This window comes from Pithys albifrons, chromosome 14, assembly GCF_047495875.1.
Source record: "Pithys albifrons albifrons isolate INPA30051 chromosome 14, PitAlb_v1, whole genome shotgun sequence".
Classification (NCBI taxonomy): Eukaryota; Metazoa; Chordata; class Aves; order Passeriformes; family Thamnophilidae; genus Pithys; species Pithys albifrons.
In genome coordinates this window covers 16456010-16473334 of record NC_092471.1, presented here as the reverse complement: position 1 = coordinate 16473334, position 17325 = coordinate 16456010, and the positions used below count along the sequence as shown (strand labels likewise).

The 17325-nt window shown below is 50.3% G+C and overlaps 1 protein-coding gene across 5 annotated transcripts in view; it reads left to right on the top strand.

Moving 5' to 3' along the window:
• The window catches only part of ZMYM3 (zinc finger MYM-type containing 3), a 33895-nt gene that overhangs the window by 466 nt on the left and 16104 nt on the right, over window positions 1-17325 (top strand). For 2 of the 5 annotated variants that reach the window (XM_071569220.1, XM_071569216.1), the window contains exons 2-9: window positions 9887-10780; window positions 11471-11514; window positions 11909-11981; window positions 12768-13059; window positions 13491-13668; window positions 14096-14308; window positions 14890-15040; window positions 15601-15716. In XM_071569220.1, the coding sequence (XP_071425321.1) occupies window positions 9901-10780; window positions 11471-11514; window positions 11909-11981; window positions 12768-13059; window positions 13491-13668; window positions 14096-14308; window positions 14890-15040; window positions 15601-15716 (1947 nt within the window). In that variant the 5' untranslated portion in view covers window positions 9887-9900. Of the gene's footprint in view, window positions 1-144; window positions 263-8477; window positions 8529-9886; window positions 10781-11470; window positions 11515-11908; window positions 11982-12767; window positions 13060-13490; window positions 13669-14095; window positions 14309-14889; window positions 15041-15600; window positions 15717-17325 lie in introns of those variants that run through there. The other 3 variants (XM_071569217.1, XM_071569218.1, XM_071569219.1) reach the window with 3 other exon arrangements.

Sequence of the window (17325 nt, the reverse complement as noted above, 5' to 3'; positions counted from 1 at the left end):
GCGGCCGCCGCCCGCGAGCGAGTCTCGCGAGCCCAGGCCGCGTCGCTGCCAATGGGAGCGCGGCCCTCGCCCCGCGCGGCCAATGAGGCGCCGCCGCCGCCCCCCCGTCGGGCTGCAGCGCGCTGAGGGCTCCGAGCGGCGCCTCCATTTAAAGGGGCCGCGACCCGAATCCGGGTTCTGGGCAGAGCGGGCGGCGCAGCACCGGGGGGAGCCAGGTACGAGCGGCGGCGGCGGCGGGCGCGTCCCGGCGGCGTCCCGGGAGGTGCGTGCGAGGCCGCGGGGCGGGCGTGGGGCCCCGCGGGGGTGTGTGTGGGGTGCGGGTACCGGGGGCGGGGGGACCCCCACCCCCTCCGGTGGGTGGGGGGGTGGGGGGTCCGCGCACGCCTGGCGGGAGGGGGCGTGGCCTGAGCCCGGAGGGGGCGTGGTCGGCGCGCGCCCCCTGCCCGTGCGGCCGCTGGGGGGCGCCCTGGGGCGGGTCCCGCGGGGTTGGGGGCGGACCCAAGTAGGACCCTCGGCCCTTTCGGGGGGTCCGGGCTGTGCTGCCCCCGGGATGGGGGGGACACACCCCCGCCTGACTCCCACCCCCGCCCCCGTGCAGCCCCGGCCACATGGACACCCCCGTGCGACCCGCACCGTAGCGGGGGTCTGGCCTCTGGGACCCCGCGGTGTGGGTGGGGAGGCTCCAGTGGCCCCCCAGCCCCGCTCCGGTGCAGAACAGGCCCTGTGGGCACGGTGGGGTGGGGGCCTGTGCGACCCTCGCCCCTCTTTGGCGGGGTTTGGCCTCTGGTACCCGCTGGGATGGATGGGGAACCCACCAGCCTGACCCCCACCCCAGCGCAGTCCCAGCCCCGTGGAAACTCCAGTGCGACCCTCGCCCTGGTGCGGGGGTCGGTGGTCTCTGGGTCCCCCCGGTGACGGATTGGCAGCCCCCTCAACCTGACCCCCATCACTGCCCCGGTGCTGGTGGGCACGGGGAGGTGCAGGGGGCAGCCCCCGGGGGTGCTGGGGCCTGGCTGTGCCCCCCGCCCCCACCCCCCCATGTCCGTACCTGGGCACAGGCTGGCTGCGGGGTTTGTGGGAACTGGGAGCTGGCCTTGGTGTGCCCACCCCAGTCGGGCTGGCCCTTGCTGAGCAGGGACAGCAAACAGCCCCTGGCACCCTCGGCCCCAGAGCTCTGCCCTGGGACCCACCACGGCTCTGCTCTCCCTGGGTGTCCAGGGACTCTGAGCAGCCTTTACACTCTTGTCACCACACGCAGTAGCCAAGTCTGTGGTGCTCAAGGCAGCTGCTGCTCAGTGAACTGTCCAGCCATTCTGACAGCCTTCCCACTGTGTGGGTGGGGGTCTGGAGCCTCTCCAAGACGTGGGGTGTGTGTGTATCCCTGGACACCTTGTGCTGCTCTCGAGGATCTGGCCCCATGAGAGGAAGGAGCAGCCCCGTGGGGCTGGAGCTGCCTTGGGCTGCTGGGGGAGGCAAAGCCCAAATCTACTGAAGCCTCACCATGTGAGCAGCGTAGCCGTGGCCAACGAGGTGCCTTGGGGAGCATCAAGCAGCTTCTGTGTGGTTTGCAGCAGGCCTGGTTGGCTGTGGTGTGTGCCTGGCACGGGAAAAGGCCCTGGCAGTTGGATGTGCTTGTGTGGGCAGAGGCTGGATGTGGTCTGTGTCAGGTGATGGTGTGGGGGATAGGATTTTCACCTGAGTGATGGGGAATGGTTCCTGGAGTCTCTTTTGATGAGGATGAGAGCTGCTTCATTTGTGCTCTCTGCTTCCCCTGCTGTGCTTCAGCCATGGCTTTTATTCTAGGCTGTAACTTCTTTCCCTTTCATTGTAGCTGCAATCCCCAAGAAAACTTTTAATCTGCATTTTTTCACCTAACCCTGCCTGTCCTGGGATCAAAGCTGCTGATAAGAGCATAGCCCTGTTGTTATTGTGAGCTCAGCCTTGCTAAAGGAGTATCCACAGACTCCAGAGCTGTAATGACTAACCTGAACCTCACAGCCCCATCGTGCATGTTTGCACAACCTCTTTTTCTCTCCATACTTGCTTAAATCCCCCTCACTGCCAGTGCCCCTGCTTTAGGGGATGGCAGTAACCCCAGATTCCTCCGTGCCTCTGACAGGCAGACCAAGGGCCCAAGGCTGAGCCTGTGGCCTCACTTGGGGAGCAAAACCCCCTGTGTGGTTTCTTTATGGATGATTTTGTGGTCTGTGATGCTGGGGGATGCACGACCCTGGTGGGCACAGGTGTGCTGGCAGAAGCCTGTCCTGCAGAAGGGTTGTGGTGAAAACAATCCAAGGGAAGCATGGAATATGCTACAGCTGTGACAGTGCATTTGTTAGCTTAGCAAAGGCCTGCTAGCAGGATTTCACTGGATTTGTGTTTTAGTCTCAGTAGAGTGTTTTGTTAACTACTTTCTCTGCTGGCAGCACAGGTGAGGAACTGGTTTGAGACCATCCTCACCAGTCCTGCTGGCCATGGGCTCTGGTGGTGTCTCCTGGCCACTCTGCTGGCCCAGCCCGTGGCAGCCCAAAGGGAAAGCGAAAGGGAAAGGAATTGGTCTCTGAGCTGGTGAGACATTGCTCTGTTCAACACAGCATAGCCAGGGCCAGGCTGTGCAGCTGCACGTGCCTCCCAGTGCTGAGGTCCCTTTCCAGGGACTTGGTGGCAGGCACCTTGCAGAGGGATCTAGGGCAGAGGAGACAGCTCTCATGCTTCCAGGATTTGGTTCTGCAATGCCACTTAGGAAAAATGAGATGTTTTGCCCTCAAAGATGCATCCTCTTGGAGGCTCTGCCCTTTGGTTTATTCACAGAACCACAGATGGATTTGGGTTGTAAGGAACCTCTAGAAGTCTCTTGTCCAACTGACCTCCTGCTCACAGCAGAACTGACTCAAGACTGAGTTTTTCAGGGCTTTGTCCAGTTGAGTTTTGAGGACTTCAGGTCTTGGGAATCCATGGCCTGTTCCCAGGCTTTGGCATTCTCCTTTGGAGAGTTACCTGCTGTGCCTGCAGCTTCTCTCCCCAGCTGTCTGTAGCTGCTTGTGGGATGTGCCAGCACTTTGTGTCAGGTCATATTTGTCCTGCAGCATTTGGGCAACAGGTAGAGAGACCTGAGGGCCATCTGGTTTTTACCATTTCCAGGTCTTTTCTTTCTTTTACTCAGTGTGTCAATATCCTTAAGGCAGTTTCAATACACCTGGCTCAGGAATGCTGTGCACCTCCAAGCCTTTTTTGTTGTGCTTGAGATAGTACTGCCAAAGCTTTTTCCCCACTCACCCCCTTCCCCTGCATTTAACACTATTTTAGCAGATGTTTTCATGTGGTGAGAAGTGAACCTTGAAAGAAACTTTGCTTTTTCATGCTATAGACATGAAGCTGTACAAACACCAGGAAAGTTTTCTCTCGGACTTGATCACTGAGTGAAGTTGGGTCTTGAAGCTGAATTGCTCTCCAGGCATTGCTGCTGTGAGTCTGCCTGGGCTTGTTACTCCTTTCTCTTCGTGCTTGGGGGAATCCTGGTCTTAGGAAAAGATGTGAGAGGGTCCAAGCAGTTTCAGCTGCTGCCAGGATGGCATTCTGGATGGATGAGCACGTTCCTGTTGGTTGTCTTAGAGTTTACTGCTAGTACAGAGGTCTTGGGTTAGCAGCAAAGTAGTGCCGAGATTGAGGAATGTTGTCAGTTACATTTGAAGAGTTTCAGGGAGTCTCCTGGTAAACCTGCAAGAAGATTTCTGAAATTTATCCTTCTTGCACTTTCTGGAAGCTGAGGTGAGGTTTCTGGAATGCAAGCTCAAAATGTAGTTTGGTCGTTCCTGCCCCTGAGGAGTTGACATGGTTGCTGCTTTGCAGCACCATCTGCTCTGTGTTGAAGGATTTGGGCCTTCTGGGTGACTGCTGTACTATGTCTGAGGCTTGCAATGTGAGCTGGTGCTCCTGCTGTGCCAAATGTAGTGGTGGTCTTGTCCCTCCGGGCTCTGGGACTGTTAGAAAACAATTGCTGGAGCCTTGAGGCTTCTGGTGGCATTCCGGGAAGGCTCTTTTTCCCCCCACGTTCCAGTTCCTGTTGTGTAGACAGTACCAGGCACATGTGAAGGCTGGTGATGGCAGCCTAGTTAAGAACTGGTAGTGCATTTGGAGATGAGACAACTGTTCTCTGAGCCTTGCAAAGCACAAGCTGAAGAACTTGCCCAGTGACATCCTGCAGCAGCTAAACCTGTCTTGGAGAGAGTCATTGCTGTTGTAAAACCTCCAAGTCACAGAGGGCTCACAGATCCTGGGGTCAGTTGTTTAATCGTGTTTCTGAGTTTGTACAACTTTGGTTTCCAGCTTTTTAGTCCTCATACAGTGCATTTGTCATCTCTAGAGTCCTCTGCTGTAGATCTTACCTTATGATCTTTTTGAGATGAGTCATGTCTGCCCATTTCTTTTCAGTGAACAGAATCAGTTTATCACTGGAAGGGGTTTTTTGAACTGTGGTTGATTCGTAAACTACTGGGATTCTTGCATTACTGTGTCAGGGGTTTTCTAAATTTTATTTTAAACATCACAGCTCTTTCAATATCTGTCATCAAGTGTAGACAGTATCCAAGAATGAGACAGTACTGGTCTGCTGTGGTGGTGTGTGCCAGTGGCACTGTACTGACTGTCACCAGTGGGCTTTGTGCTCTCTGATTTTGGGTTGCAGGGTGGGAGCTCAGAGAGCTGCCTCTCCAAAAACATTAGTGAGTAACAAAATCCTTTCTGTTCCTTTCTGCAGAGTTTGGACTGGACTGAAACCTGGTCCTCAGCAGTGTGCTTAGTTTAATGGTGATTATTCTTAAATGCATTTGCTTTAACATGAGTTAACCAGTCTGTAATCAAGGTCTGCAGCACTTGAACTTGTCAGCTGTCCAGATAAACTCAGATAAGTCACAGCAGTGGAGCTGTTTATTGCCACTCAAGGTATGATATTGTTAATGAAGATATGTTGACTGAAACTGTGCTGGTAGGATGTGATATCATTTTTTAGTGTTTTATTGGTAGGACTGTGCATTGACAGTGTTGGTTTGTTTGAGCCAGGTTGGGTGTTACTGTTTATTCAAAAATTTGGCACAAAAAGTAGGAGCTTCCTCAAGAGCTCTGCTCAGGTCTTACAGAGCTCATAGATAGGAAGTGGCTGAAATGTTGCTACAAGTGTCTTAATTTTTGTGGTTAGTTAATTCTTTTCATATTTCAAATGTTCTCTAACAGAGAAAAAGATAAACTTTTCTGCCTTTAGAAGTATTGAAAATCTGAATCCACATCCATGAACAAAAGTGCAGGATAGATACCCAAGCAGTTGCTGTTCCTTTGCTAGAGGAAAGCCAGTAACTGTGTGGCTGTGCTTTTTTTGTGGGCAGTAAAGACTTCATTGTGAGGGAGAAGCAACAGTAGTTTTTATTCTTACAGTCTGATTTTAATTAAATGTTTGATGGTAGATCCACTTTTCTGTAGGTAGGCCGAGTATTCCCCTGCTAAAGGTTACCTGAGGACACTGAGATGTGGCAGGTCTGTGCAGTTACACCACCACTGATGTCTTTATTACGGTGGATAAACGCCCAGGTAGTCGCTTGGTGTGCTCAGGTGTCCTGGCAGAGATGTCACACCCTGAGGTCCCATGTCTGGGAGGAGATCCACGAGCTCCCCCTTTGGCAGGAAGGGCAGGGCAGGTCTGGCAGTCACAGGTGCTGGATTTTGCAGTCAGTGTTGTGTTCTCTGCCAGTCCTGCACACTCAGGGAGGACCCTCAGCTGTCCTATCCCTTTGGCAACTCTTTGTGCTCCCTGGGGATCACTCTGCTGCAGGCTGGTGTGCAGGGGCCTTGCTCCCGAGACTTGTTCTTCCCAAGGATGTGTCTGTTACTGAATGCTCCAGAGAGGTGCTGAGTGCTAAGCAAGGAGTTTCCAAGTGGCCAGTGAAGCAGGAGTGTCTGCTGTGATGTGCAGGATTTCAGCACGCTTCCTCCTCCTTGGCCTGGTCATGCTCCAGTGTACCCTCCTTGCTGCCAGGTGTGTGGCTGGAAAACAGGAAGATTTCAAGCAGACTTCAGTGACTGAGCTGGTCCTGGAATAAAAAAGATGATGACTTGTGGTGGATCATTTCAGCATCTGCCAAAAACAATAAGCTATTCTGCTTCTGTAGTAGAAAGTGAGAAAAGACTTTACCAGAAGAAAAGTGCACGCTCTGTTTGCAGCTTAACTCCCTGTGAAGCTCAGCAGAAAGCCCAGATGAATCTGAGTGCCTGGGGCAGACACAAGTGGGGCTTCTCACCTTGCTGCAGCTGAGCAGCTCTAATTTCTTCAGGTCGAGTTTGACTTCAGAGCAACTGACAGAACTGGAAAGCATCATTCTCTCCTGTTCTGGGAGCCACCCTCTTCATCCTTATCAGCTGTAGGTGGAAGCCACTGTAAAGAATTCATTGTCAGGGACATTCCATGCTTTCTCACTCAAACTGTTTGTCATTGAGTCCAGCCTCAACTCAGCTCCATCAGCTTTTCCAGATTCTTACAAAAACACCAAGAGTTTGCATTCATCCTGCCCTGTATCACCTTAGAGCTCTGCTGCAGCAGGTTGAAAATAAACAAAAGGAAAGCACTTCTAAAAACTAAATGTTAAGCTGCAGAAAATAGAGCCACTGGAATTTCTGGAGTATAAATTGATTCAAAGTGCCATTAGGCAGACTCAGAGAGCTTTTGCCCAGTGCAGACTCTTAACAGTGACATTGTCAGTGCGTCTCAAGCCAAGTTTTCCTTCAGCAGCTGAGTCCTTGATCAGGGGATGTGCTGAAAAGGAATGTCCTGTTGGTTGTGTTTCTTACACTCTCTCCCCAGGTGTCCATTCTTGGTGTGGATAGGAACAGGATATTCGAGTACACGGTCCTTTCATTGGACTGACTGCAGTAGTTCTTAGCTTTGCACGTCCCAGGAAGAAGGTTTGTGTCCTTTACCAGCACGTGTGAGCTGTTCTACTGGGAGGAGTCAGACAGAGCTGATAAAAGTGGGCAGGACTTGCACACACGGTGCTTCCAACCAGAGTGTGAAAGGGGGTGGTCTTAGAGCAGAGCCTGCTCTCTGTAGGAAGGTCTGCCTGTCTGTCCCAGCCACACACCAGGAGTTTGCAGGATACTTGTTCTCTCTAAGACTTTGTTGTTGGTCAGTGATGTCGCCATTAAGTCTGTCAGAGTTTTTGTCTTGCAGTGTAATGCCCAAACCTGGACAGCAGTGCCAAGGGTTAAACAACTGTCAGCTGTGAATTTATTTCAGGCTTTCTCCTTCATTGATATAGATGAGTTATGCCCAGTAGACAGGAATACTGAATTTCTGGTTCAGGGCTTAAAAGTGTTGAAGTCAGATGCCTTTGGTCTACTCATAGAGCATGAGTTGCATGACAGGTTCATAGATTAATTGTTGTTTCCAAATGGATTTCTGTGCACCAGATTTGTTTCCAGGATCTATTTCTATCCAGCAAAGACTAGGCCAGCTGAACGTGGCAAATACTGTAGCAGGGTCAGCTTAGTGGTTCATTGCAGACTTGTGCAGTGTATTAAATGGTTTTGGGGAGTATGTTAGCCCTGTTAAATATAACTATAAATAAACTTTCCTTATTCCTCTGGATGGCTTGTCATGTTTTTGCTTGTTATTGTAGGGTCTGTTGTCTGGGGGACATATTTGAGCAGAAGGCACTGTTTGTATTCTGAGCAGCAGAAAAAAAGTGTTTCTGTCTCGGGAGGGTTCTCATCTGCTTCAAATCCTTGGGACTTTTCTTTCAGATGTCTTCGTTTCTCATTCACTTTATTCTTCTTTCCATCAGCCACCATAAAACTTACAAGACGTAGAACTTGTAATGCTCTGGAATTGGCTGATTCTGAAACTTTGTTTCCTCTTGTAACTAAAAGTAAACAGAATGACCAAAGGTTTTGGTGCTGAAACTCGCTGAGCATCTCTGAAGATTACACTTACTGTAGTTTGTTTGTGATTGTGGGAACTGTGCTTATCTGCCACTGGGAAACAGAAAACATCACTGTGTTTTAAGACAAAATAAGGAGGCAATGGCTTTGAAATCCAAATGGGTGTGATTTCCCTAAACTCCTGCTTGAATGAGTTTCAGAAGTTGGGTATGTTCTTTGTCAAATTATGTCCTGTTTAGTTCTGAGCAAACCATTTGTGAGTGAGACTTGGTTATTTCAGAGGGAAGGATATGAAGAAAGAATTAAACAGCTATCCCCAGTCAAATTATTTCAGGCTTCCTCTGTCATGGATACAGATGGGTTATGCCCATAGTAAGCCCCAACAGACAGGAATACTGAATTTCTGGTTTGGGGCTTAAAACAGTGCCAAATTTAGAATTAGAATTACTCAGATAGGGAGCAGTAGGCTGGTGCCACATCTTTTGATTCTAGTGCCTTTCTTGTAGTGTCCACCTACAACCTGTTTTGGGGACATGACGCTGCTTGAAGTCTTACTCTGCCTTACCACCTGTAGGCTGCAACTCCTATTCCCTTTCCCTCTTCAGGTTTGTCAACCATTATCTCTTCGTGGGGGTATAATTCATTGTTAGACAATATTACTGGCCTCATCTCAAAGCCTTGACCTTTCTGTCTTAGGATAATGCCAACCATGAGGAGCTGGACTGTAGCTGTCCCTCTGAGGCTGGCACTGTGCCCCACACCTTCCTGTCTGAGTGTATTCTCTGTGCCTGCAAAGTCACACTGGTCTTTTTTCCCACATTGCCTGCTTGTGTCTACCTTGCTACTTGTTCTTAGAATCATAGAATCAATTGGGTTGGAAAAGACCTCTGAGATCCTCAAGTCCAACCCTTGGTCCAACTCCAGTCCCTTTACCAGATCATGGCACTCAGTGCCATGGCCAAGCTCAGTTTAAAAACCTCCAGGGATGGGGAATCCACCCCCTCTCTGGGCAGCCCATTCCAATGCCTGATTACTCTCTCTGCAAAGATTTTTTTTCTGATCTCCACCTTAAATTTCCCCTGGCAGAGCTTGAGCCCGTACCTCCTTGTCCTATTGCTGAGTGCCTGAGAGAAGAGACCAACCCCCACCTGGCTGGAACTTCCCTTCAGGTAGTTCCAGACAGTGCTGAGGTCACCTCTGAGCCTCCTCTTCTCCAGGCTAAACAACCCCAGCTCCCTCAGCCTCTCCCCACAACACTTGTGCTCCAGTCCCTTCTTCTTCAGATTCCTTTTAATGTCAGACTCTCTTCTTGCCACTCTCCAGAACTCCTCCTAGTTCTAACTTAAGCTTTTCCAATTGTTCTGTCTGAATATTAGCCCACGTCGTTTTGGGGCTATGCAGGAGCTGTAGTTACACTGTAACATTGTTTGTATCTGTCCTCTGACAAAATGCATCTTGTCATCCTGTGTCTTGCTAAGGCACAGGCTACGGGGCTTTAAAAGAGTTATTTCTACCTCAATGTTCAAGAGAAAAGATATTTTAAAACTAAAAGATGTGTTAGCTCCATAAGAACAGATCAGGAGGAAAGACAGACCAGTTTATTTGGATAGAGGGGAAGGCAGGGATGGGGGTATTACACACCACAGAACAGCTGTGTGGAGCCTCCTGAACTGGTACTCAAGTGATTTCTGACACCCACCTGTGTCACTGTGATGTGTGTGAGGGCTGTGGAGTTCCCAAAGGTCTGTTATACAGAACTACTGTGTCCTGCTGCTGCTGTTTGGCGTTAGAATTTTGTACTCTCACAAGCACAAGTGACTGACCTGCTGGTGTCTGGTAACCTGGTTATGTCTGGCAGCATTCCTGGGCCCTGTTTTACTCCAGCAATGTTCAGAAGAGTGGGCAGTTGTGTGCTGTGTTAGACTGCTTTTCACTAATTTACAAGTCTTTCTCTCATTTCCAGTTGTCATCTTCTAAATGGATTCCAGTGAATTTTCAGGATCTGTGGACCCCCTGTCCTTGCCTGACAAACCACTTATTGGGGATCTTCCTGCTGACATGGAGTTTGGTGAAGATCTCCTGGGCTCACAAACAGCTTCCACCCAGGAAGCTTCAGTTCTTCAGCCCTCTGACTGGGATCAATCCAAGCAGATGACTGCAGATGGGGACTTGGACGTTCGAGGGAAAACAGACAGCCTGTCTGAACTAAATAAATCCAATGACCACGTGCTAGATAAACCCAATGTCTTGGGTATGCTGAAGAAACCCGATGTGGTAGATGACTTGCATAAAACTGCTGACTTGATGGAGCTGGATAAACAGGAGGGTCTGGATGGGCTCCATAAGGCACATTCTTCCCAGGACGTGGAAGATGGACCATCAAGCTCCTCTGCCCCTAGAGAAGCCCTTGTTCCAGAAAAATGCAAAGAAGGGGAAGATGCACCAAAAAATTGTTCAGGGGACCTAAAGGCAGATGGTGCTGCTGCTATTCCTGCACTGTCTTGTGTCAAGGCCCCTGAATCACCTCAGCAACCTGTTCCTGACTCCAGGGACCTCAGCAGTGCCCCAGCCACAGAAAAAACTGCAGCACAGTCCTCGAGTCCAGCCATGTCCCCACCCCAACTCAGTCTTAAACAGACAAAGAAGATGAAGTTGAAGGCACCAAGGAAAAGTTCACCCCTGCAGAGGGAAGGGCTGGCAGGGGAAGCAGGGGTGGAACCAAGCCCAGGCAACAGAACTGCAGCTTTGCCCCCTGAGCCCACAGAGGAAAAGCAGGCAGAGGAAGGGGATGATAATGGGAAAAAATCACTTAAAGAAAATAGTGTACTCAAAGCACAGGAAGCCTCGGCACCAGCAGGTAAGTTGTTGGCTCAGCAGAAGTTGACTCCCTTTTGCTCAGGAGGCCATCCAGCTGCACATTGCTGAGACTGGAGTCTGTTTTGCACTCCAGCTTTTCCCACTGACCCCTGCTATGGAAATTGTCAATGGTACTGATGGTCTAGATTTGGCCAAAGTTTCTTGCTTACAGAGAATAGTGCTCTGGTGCACTCAAGCTCTTGCTCTGGCTTGCATGGCTCTGATAGTCAGTGCTTGTGTCAGGCAGGTGCTTCCCCGATAGAGCTGTGGCTGCACATCAACTTAGCTCATGCTCTCCATTGCTGGAGTTTTTTCTGGAACTGAGGGTCACCAGGAGATGCTTTCAATAGACAAAGTTCCTCTGCCCAGGCTGACCATCCCCAGGAGATGCTCAGTCTTGGTCAGAAGCAGTTGCAGGTAACTGCCCACCCATCCTGCCTCCCTGTGCAGGGAGGTCTCCCCCTCACAGGGGTCCTCCCAGGCTGCATGTTTGGATCTGCAGACATAGATGGTGGGTTTAGGAGCTTTGTTCTGTCTGATCACTACTGGAATTGTACTTGATAGCCAGGATTGGCTGAGGCTTCGAGTACCAGCTGACCCAAAGGGTGAATGCATTTGGAAAACACTTGTGCTCTTCTGTTGGAGAAAAGCAAGATGTTTGATGACAGCCTCTTCTATAATTCTGTTGCAGGAGAAAGCCTGTCTGGGAAGGGAAGCGAGCTGCCAGCTGAGAAGGTGAGGAGAATGCAGTCAAGTATGTGTGGTACAGGACCACAGAGCATGGCTGGCTGTTGTCAAGCTCCATGAGGGACACTGGCTGCCTCATCACCCCTCTGGGGAGGAGTTTGCATGACTCCTGTGACAGAGTGATCCCTCTGCACTGCCACTGTGCTGTAAAATGGCTTCAGTGTCCCTGCTACCTCCAGCTGAAATGTCATTCTCATAAGCCTATTTCCCCTTCTCCTCTGTCTTACCAACTCTAGTTAGGTGTCCATGGAGTTTTATCCAGTTTCAGCCTACCTGTTGGAAAGACAAATCCCAGAAGTTGGAGCTCCACCATAATCTGGGATATTTATCCATGGTTGTCCTAGCAGATAGTTAGCCTAAATATTTTCTAAATGTCTTCTAGGAGCAGAAAAGAAGTGAACGACCCAGAAGATCAGAAACTGCCAGGCCTGAAACTGTGAACTCCTCTGAGAGCAGTGAGTAACTAGTATTGGTCAGTGCCTGTTTTCAGCCTGAGAGAAGGGCCCAGATCCATTGTGGGCAGGTGTTGTTTGGTGTGAGTACAGTGGGAACTCTGGAGCTTCTGTGCAGACTTCCCTTCTGCACAGGACAGGTCTTTTCACCCCATGAGTCTTCACCCTGGGGTACTTGCCTTGCTTTCTCAGGGCACTTAGGGCAAAGCAGGGAGTGTTGTAGTGTTTTTACAGTGGTATATGGACACCAAGTGCTAAGTAATACAATGAGACTTGGGGGCTGTTCCCAGGAAATCTTTCTTTCATCTCCTCAGCCAGGAACTTTCTTCCTTTGTCTCTGGCAGTAGGCTGTCTGAAGGAATGCATGAAGTCTTTGTTCTTTCAGATGTTGACGGTCACCCTGCCATTCCCTAGAATTTGTGTGTTGCTCTTTTATTGCCTGCCTGTGCTGGAAGCTGGGGCTCCAGCTTGTTCCCTTTAAGGTCTGCTGGTTCTTCGAGGGTTTTCTGCTGGAAAAGTTCACACTTTGGACTTCTGCTCAACCCTGGCATATCATGGCTTCTTAAAGAGGAATTGTTCTTAAGCCCATTTTGCTTAAAGACCTCTTTATTCATCTCCAGTTCAACAGAATTTGTTTGAAGGGTCCCTTTATTACTCCACCCAGACAGGCACAAAGTATGTAGAGGGAGTCCAAAGGGGCAAAACCTAGAGAGTCCCAGCATGTGTCCCATGGCAGAGTCTCAGTTCCTAATGGGGGATTTCTGTGCCTCTTCCTCTGCTGCTTTGCAGTTCCAGTGTCAGACGAAGACTCTGATGCGATGGTGGATGATCCCAACGACGAGGATTTCGTTCCGTTCCGCACGCGGCGCTCCACCCGGATGTCGCTGCGCACGCAGATGGCTCAGCGGGCTGCCCGCTCCGCCTTCACCAAAATGACCTGTGCCAACTGCCGGACCCCCCTGCAGAAGGGCCAGACTGCCTACCAGCGCAAAGGCCTTCCTCAGCTCTTCTGCTCCAGCTCCTGCCTCACCACCTTCTCCAAAAAACCGCCTGGCAAGAAGATATGCACCTTCTGCAAAAAGTGTGTGTTCATTCCCCTGTCCTCGGTGTTCCCATGCTTGTGACCCCATTCACCTGCTCCACAGCCTTCCCTGACAGTCCCCTTCCTATAGCCCTCATTCACCCACATCATTCCTGCCCACTGCCAGCTGCTGCCCCAGTCTTCCTTCACACACTGCATATCCCATGCTACCTACACCCCCTTCATATTATTGCCATTCCCTGCCTGACCTCAGACTTAGTGCCCCATATTCCAATCTCCTCTCAGAAAAAGTCCTGCGTGCTCTGTCTTCAGACGCCACTCCTCTGGGCCAGGACAGAAGCTGCTGTGAGACAGTTCTTGCCAACTTTTTGGGACACCAGAAAGTCCCATGCATCACAGTGGGCCATCCTGTCCCCTTTGTGGCAGGACTCAAGTGTCCCTGCACTAACACATCCCTTCCTGATTCCCAGGGAGATCTGGAACACCAAGGACTCTGTGGTTGCCCAGATTGGTTCAGGTGGCTCTTTCCACGAGTTCTGCACCTCTGTCTGCCTTTCCCTCTACGAGGCCCAGCAGCACAGACCAGCGCCTCAGTCTGCAGATGCCTCGGACACGAGCCGCTGCAGTGTTTGCCACAAACCTGGAGAGGTAAATAAATCCCCTTTCCTTCCTGTGTCCTGGATGAGGTGCTTGGGACCTGCAGCATTTGGCCCTGCCTGTGACCAGGGCATTTGCCAGGTTTTCTGTGGTGTGAGGCCTCAGCCCATGAGCTGGCTTGGGCCCACACCCAAGTCTTTTTGTGTTACCTTAAACCAGCCCTTACTTCAGCAGAAGGAAGGAGGCTTCTGCTTCTTCCCATCCTGAAGCTCACTACTTCCTGCCACTCTGCTCCCCCAGTTGCTCCACTGACTTTTGGCAAGGGAGGCCACCCTCAAGGCCATACCAGCTTTCCAGTATGGCACTTGCCCAAGTCTTTGTGCAGCAGCCTGTTATCCAAGGGCTGTGGCAGTAGTGGTACAGCTGCATTGGAAGGAGGCCCTTGGTTTGGGGAGTGACAGCAATGATGTCTCTGCAGATCCAGCACGAGGTCAGCAATGGGAACGTGGTTCACCGCATCTGCAGTGACGCCTGCTTCACCAAGTTCCGGGCCACCAAGGGGCTGAAGACAAACTGCTGTGACAACTGCGGACTTTATATCTACAACAAGGGCTTGCCCCTGGAGTACCTCTTCCATGAAGGCCAGCAAAAACGGTTTTGCAACTCTACATGTCTCAACAGTTACAAGAAGGTGTGTGGAGTCATCTGCCTGGAGTGGGGGGTCTCTGGGAGCACACGGCTCCTTTGCGTGGTGTGGCACAGGGCACTTTGTGCAATAATGACAGGTGACTCAAATCCCCTTGGTCTTTTATTGCTGACAAAGCATTTAAAAGATTGCTGTGGAGAACGTTTGAAACAGGCAAATAGAATTAATTTACTCTGCATGGGGCCCATCTTGGACCCAGGCATGGGTCAGGCAGTCAATAAGCTGGACTGTGCAGTGACACTGGTACATGCAGTTAGCATGGACTGGCTTCTGTGTGATATGTTCCTCTGTGACCTTAGCAGGCATCACTTAATGGCCTTGATGGAATTGCCAAGCTCTGTATTCCTGCCAGGCTACCTTTAAAATAAGAAGCTGAAGTGCCAAAGGAGCAGCCTTTTTTGCTACCACCACCTTGACCTGCAGACTATGAGCTTGGCTCTGGCATCAGGTGGTCACTGCAGGAGAACAGTCCTGTGGTGGGTACAGTAGTGGGGTGGGATGTGAGGGTGGGACCTTGCCAGCTGTGATGGTTTCCCTGGAAGCTCTGTTCTGCTCTGTGCTTGCAGAAGAACACTCGGGTCTACCCATGCATGTGGTGCAAGACGCTGTGCAAGAACTTTGACATGCTGCCCAATGTGGATCGCAATGGCAAGATGGGCCTGTTCTGCTCCATTTACTGCACTACCTCCCACAAAGTGAAGCAGTCAGGCTTAGTCGGTAAGAGCCCCTGCACAGAGGGAATCAGTGGCCTCTCTCTGTAACTCCTTCCTTGGTACTATTTGCTGCTTGAGGATGGGACTGAAAAGAAGATATGTTTCTTGCCTGGGGAGGAATCCAATGAGACAAGTGGAAGGAGATATGGAGGCAGAGGAACCCTTGCAGAATGTAGACATCTTAATATGGAGAGTAGTGTACATTGCTGTTCTTGAGAATGCAGGAAGCAGTTTAATGCTGGACTGTGCTGGCATTGCCCTTTCCATTACAGGGAGTACCAAGGTGTCCAGGAATGTGTGTGGTCTCTGATGCAAGGATTGCAACCTGTGTTGTCCAAATTTCTATAGAGCCAGGGTCACTTACTTGAATCCTGCTGCTCTCCATCTGTGTTTATCATTTCTGTCCTAGCAGAATCTGGTGCTCTTAGTTTCTTGGTGTTCTTGTCCCTTGCTTTTTGATAATAACTTGTCAGACTGAGGAAGAGTGTGTAGCTTCCATACCATCCTCAGAATCTGGTTTCATCCTGTGCTGCTGTCCTCACCAATTCCTATCTGTTTCATCAGGTCCCCCTAGACCCTGCAGCTTCTGCAGAAAGAGTTTGTCTGAACCCTGCTATTACAACAAGACAGACCGGGTTGTCTACCAGTTCTGCAGTCCCAGCTGCTGGACCAAATTCCAGGTACTGAAATATCCTTTGTGCTGGCCTGGGCTGTACAGCTCATGCCTCCTTTTACACTTAGCAGAGGCTGTACCTTCCTCGAGCTCCTCAGGGAGGGTTCCTAAGAAAGTCTCTGCTGGAGCACAAGAGTTGGAATTGCTCGTATCTCAGTCTTGCCCCTATCACCCCCTTCCTCCACTGGGATAAATAAGGCAGGCTGTAATTCACTCCTGTCTGTCAGGTCATGCCCAGTGGAAGGGCACTGCAAGAGCTGAGTGAAATGAGTGGTTTGGGATGTAGTGGCTTTACAAGAGCACAAGAAAAAGCACAAGTAAGCCACCAAAACATGATGCACACCTGCCAGCTGGGTGGAAAGGGGCAGAGCTCCCCACTGAGTCAGGTGTCAACAAGAAACATAAGTCTTTTAAGATGTGTTGTCTAAAAACTTACAACCAACAGGCATGGATACCTCATGTCTGATAATCCTCAAAGGCTTGCCTGGTGGGTTTTAATCTTCTGATGTTAAGTTTCAGCATGTGTAAAATGTCTGGTATTCATAGGCAACTTGAAGATTATTAGTTTTGTACAGTTGTCAAAGAACAAAGTGACAGCCAGGAAGATCTGAGAAACTTAGTCCAGAACGTGCAAAGTACAACTGAAAAAATGTAGAGAATCTAGAGGTAAGAGTTAGTTACTGGCAGTTGCAGCATTTGGTTTTTGTGGTTATTTTAATTGGTTGTGTTTTTTTTTTTTAATTGGGGGGGACGGGTTGTGAGTTTCATTTTTGCTTGTTTTTTTTTGTTTGGGTTTTATGGTGTTTTTTTATGAATCCTTGCGGTAATCCCTAAATGAGGTCACAAATAATGTGGCTGGTGTAGCTGTAGAGTTTTTACAGTTGTAAACTTCATAAGACTGGAATCATCAAATAGTTTTGGTTGAAAGAGACCTTTAAATGTCATCTAGTCTAATCCCCCCTGCAGTGAGCAGCTACATCTTCAACTAGATCAGGTTACTCAGAGCCCTGTCCAACCTGACCTTTGAATATTTTTAGGACTGGGGCATCTACCACCTTTCTGGGCAACCTGTGCCAGTGTTTCACCATCCTCATTGTGAAAAACTTCCTTATGGCTAATCTAAATCTACTCTCATTTAGTTTAAAGCTATTGCCCCTTGTCCCAGCACAATAGGCTCTGCTAAAATGCGAGTCCCCTTATGTCTTTCTTATAAGCCCTCTTTAAGATTTGAAAGGTCACCATAAGGTCTCCCCAGAGTGTTCTCTTCTCCAGGCTGAACAATCCCAACTCTCTCAGCCTTTCTTGATAGAAGAGCAGTTCCAGCCCTCTGGTCATTGTCATGGCTTCCTCTGGACTTGCTCCAAGAGGTCCATGTCCTACCTGTGCTGGGGACCCCAGAGCTGGATGCATCACTGCAGGTGGGGTCTCACCAGAGGGGGATAGAGGCACAGAATCAACTCCCATGACCTCCTGGTCATGCTTCTTTTTGGGCAGCCCAGGATACAGATGGCTGTCTGCACTGTGAGCTCGTGTTACCAGCTCATGTCCAGTCTCTCATTCATCAGCACCCCCAAGTGCTCTCAGCAGGGCTGCTCTCCATCCATTCATCCCCCATC